This window comes from Herpailurus yagouaroundi, unplaced genomic scaffold, assembly GCF_014898765.1.
Source record: "Herpailurus yagouaroundi ecotype Mexico unplaced genomic scaffold, PumYag 149824, whole genome shotgun sequence".
Taxonomy (NCBI): domain Eukaryota; kingdom Metazoa; phylum Chordata; class Mammalia; order Carnivora; family Felidae; genus Herpailurus; species Herpailurus yagouaroundi.
Genome location: NW_024422610.1, coordinates 1 through 2,606, shown reverse-complemented (window position 1 = coordinate 2,606; position 2,606 = coordinate 1). Strand labels below are relative to the sequence as shown.

General features: G+C 41.0%; 1 protein-coding gene across 1 annotated transcript; it reads left to right on the top strand.

The window, feature by feature from the left end:
- Nucleotides 1-952: 952 nt before the first annotated feature.
- Nucleotides 953-2,602, top strand: LOC121026629 (olfactory receptor 8B12-like; the record flags this gene model as incomplete). The annotated part of the gene is made up of 2 exons (XM_040469425.1): nt 953-1,010; nt 1,706-2,602. A coding segment is annotated over exon 2 (864 nt), but the record flags the coding sequence as incomplete, so codon positions are not given.
- Between the last annotated feature and the right edge of the window lie 4 nt (nt 2,603-2,606).

Here is a 2,606-nt window from a genome sequence, read left to right as displayed (position 1 = left end):
CAAGAAAAGTGGGTGGAAGGCAGGGATAGTCAAAGGCACTTTTGACCAGTTAGTAACTTAGGAAAAGGCTGTTCTTGGCAGAGGTTAGGAGCATTTACTTGATAGAAATTATTTTGTTGCAATTAATCTTATATTCCATGGGAAGACAGAGTAAGGGGATCAGAGAAATCTAGCTTCTTGTTTGAGCTAGACATACTGCAATTCATTCCTAGAATGAATCAGAATATGAAGAAATGACTGAATGTTCTACCCTAATTTATGAGAGCCTTTTGTGTTGATCTTTCCAAATTCTAAGCACTTCTTTTTATTAAAGTCGCAGCATATTTACTTGTTTCTTCCCAAGAGTTTGCCAGATCCAAGAAAATGAAGACCTTAGCTTCATGGATTTCAGTAGCTCTCGTCAGGAGGAAGTTTAGGCTAGTGGTTACAAAATAGGTGCCTGGATTCCGTATTTGTATTGGATATTGGCAGCCAGAAGTCAGTAGAAGGGTTCAGTGTCAGGTATATTACTGGGCATTCAAAAATAGTAATGATGATAATTTTTTTTCCACAATGAATTTTCTTTTAATAGTACTGGATAAATGTCTGTGGAAATAATTGTCTCTAAAAGCCAAATCAACCAATATTAAGGGTATAAATAAACACTTCTTATTCCTTTGGGAAAATAATCTCTGAGGAAATGGTTTTGAGGGAGTCTTTGTCTTAATAATTAGGCCACTGAGATCTGTAATCCGAATAAAACTTCTTATTTCCTGTTATTCTCTGGTCTGGAAAAGGCGCATCTCCTTCCTTATAGTTATAGCTTCCAAATTAACAATTGGAAATCATGTTCTTCAGTGTAGAAATGGCTACAAGATAAATTAGGGTTTCTGATCCTTTAGATCAGATTGGAAGGGGAGGGTTCTTAGCTCAAACTACCATTTTCTATTCATTATGGTAATTTTCTATCGCAGGACAATTGTGGAAAAGAAACAGTAGAGTATAGCATTACAGCTCTAAACTGAAGGAAGGTGAGTGACTTCCTAACCCTGTCAGTCATGTAACATAGTGGTTATGAGGGTACACCTGAGAGTCAGACTGCTAAAATCCACCTTCTGGCCGCACCCCAGTATTTTGAGGACTTTGTTGTCTCATCTGCAAAATAGGGATAATAATATTGTCATACAGCTCTTAGTGTCTAGCATCTCATAGGAACCACTTAAGTAGGTGCTAGCTTTAAAAAATTATCATGAAATCTAAACCCACTTGAGCTAGGAGAGACTGTAAAAATGTGGCCTCACCTTCTTGATTTGACAGCAGTGACCCAGTGGTGGGGGTTCGAGGGGTCGCAGTGTCTTTTGACAGGACTCTCTTCAGGGAAGAGGCCCAGGGTTTAGCAATGGAAGCACAGGCAGGAGATAGAAGGACATAGAACATGGACTAACTTAAAGATCTAAAAGATATCTGTCTTATTTTTTAATGAATTGGGATATGAATAAATTACTGTTTTCTCTCTGGAGGCAAAGTTTAGACTCTAACTGTTCTCTCTGGAAGATAAAGTCACTTGGGCTGTAGGACAGATCCATAACAAACAGCAAAAGCCTTCCTACCATCTGTCTTAACGTTCAAATCTCTCTGTGGATTCCGTTCTTCAGAATGGGGGATGGATCCTGGGTGAGTGGTGGTATTTCTTTCTGTCTAACTGGTTCTCTTTTCTTTTCTCCAGACTGCCCTTGCTCCACTCATCCCCAAGAGGAGAATGGCAGCTAAGAACTCTTCTGTGACAGAGTTTATCCTTACAGGTTTAACAGACCAGCTGGAACTCCAGATCCCTCTCTTCTTCCTGTTTCTAGGTTTCTACATGGTCACTGTGCTGGGAAACCTGGCCTTGATAGCCCTGATTCGGTTGAATTCTTGCCTACACACTCCCATGTACTTTTTCCTCTTCAACCTCTCCTTGATAGATTTCTGCTACTCCACTACCATCACCCCCAAAATGCTGAAGAGTTTTTTCTCAAAGAAGAACATCATCTTGCATGCAGAGTGTATGACTCAACTCTTTTTCTTCTGCTTCTTTGTCATTTCTGAGTCCTTCCTCCTGTCAGTGATGGCATATGACCGCTATGTAGCCATCTGTAAACCATTGGTGTACATGGTCACCATGTCTCCTCAGGTCTGTCTATTCCTTTTGTTGGGTGTCTACGTGATGGGGCTTTCAGGGGCTATGGTCCATATGGGAAGCATAGCAAGTCTGACCTTCTGTGCTGACAACCTTCTCAATCATTTCATGTGTGACATCCTTCCTCTCCTCGAGCTGTCCTGCAACAGCACTTATGTAAATGAACTGGTGGTCTTCATCCTTGTGGCCATTGACATTGGAATGCCCATTATCACCATCTTCATCTCTTATGCTCTGATTCTGTCCAGCATTCTGCACATTCACTCCACTGAGGGCAGGTCCAAAGCTTTCAGTACATGTAGCTCTCATATAATTGTGGTTTCTCTTTTCTTTGGTTCTGGGGCTTTCATGTATCTCAAACCACCTTCTATTTTGCCCCTGGACCAAGGGAAAGTGTCCTCTCTGTTCTATACCATTGTGGTGCCCATGTTAAACCCACTGATCTACA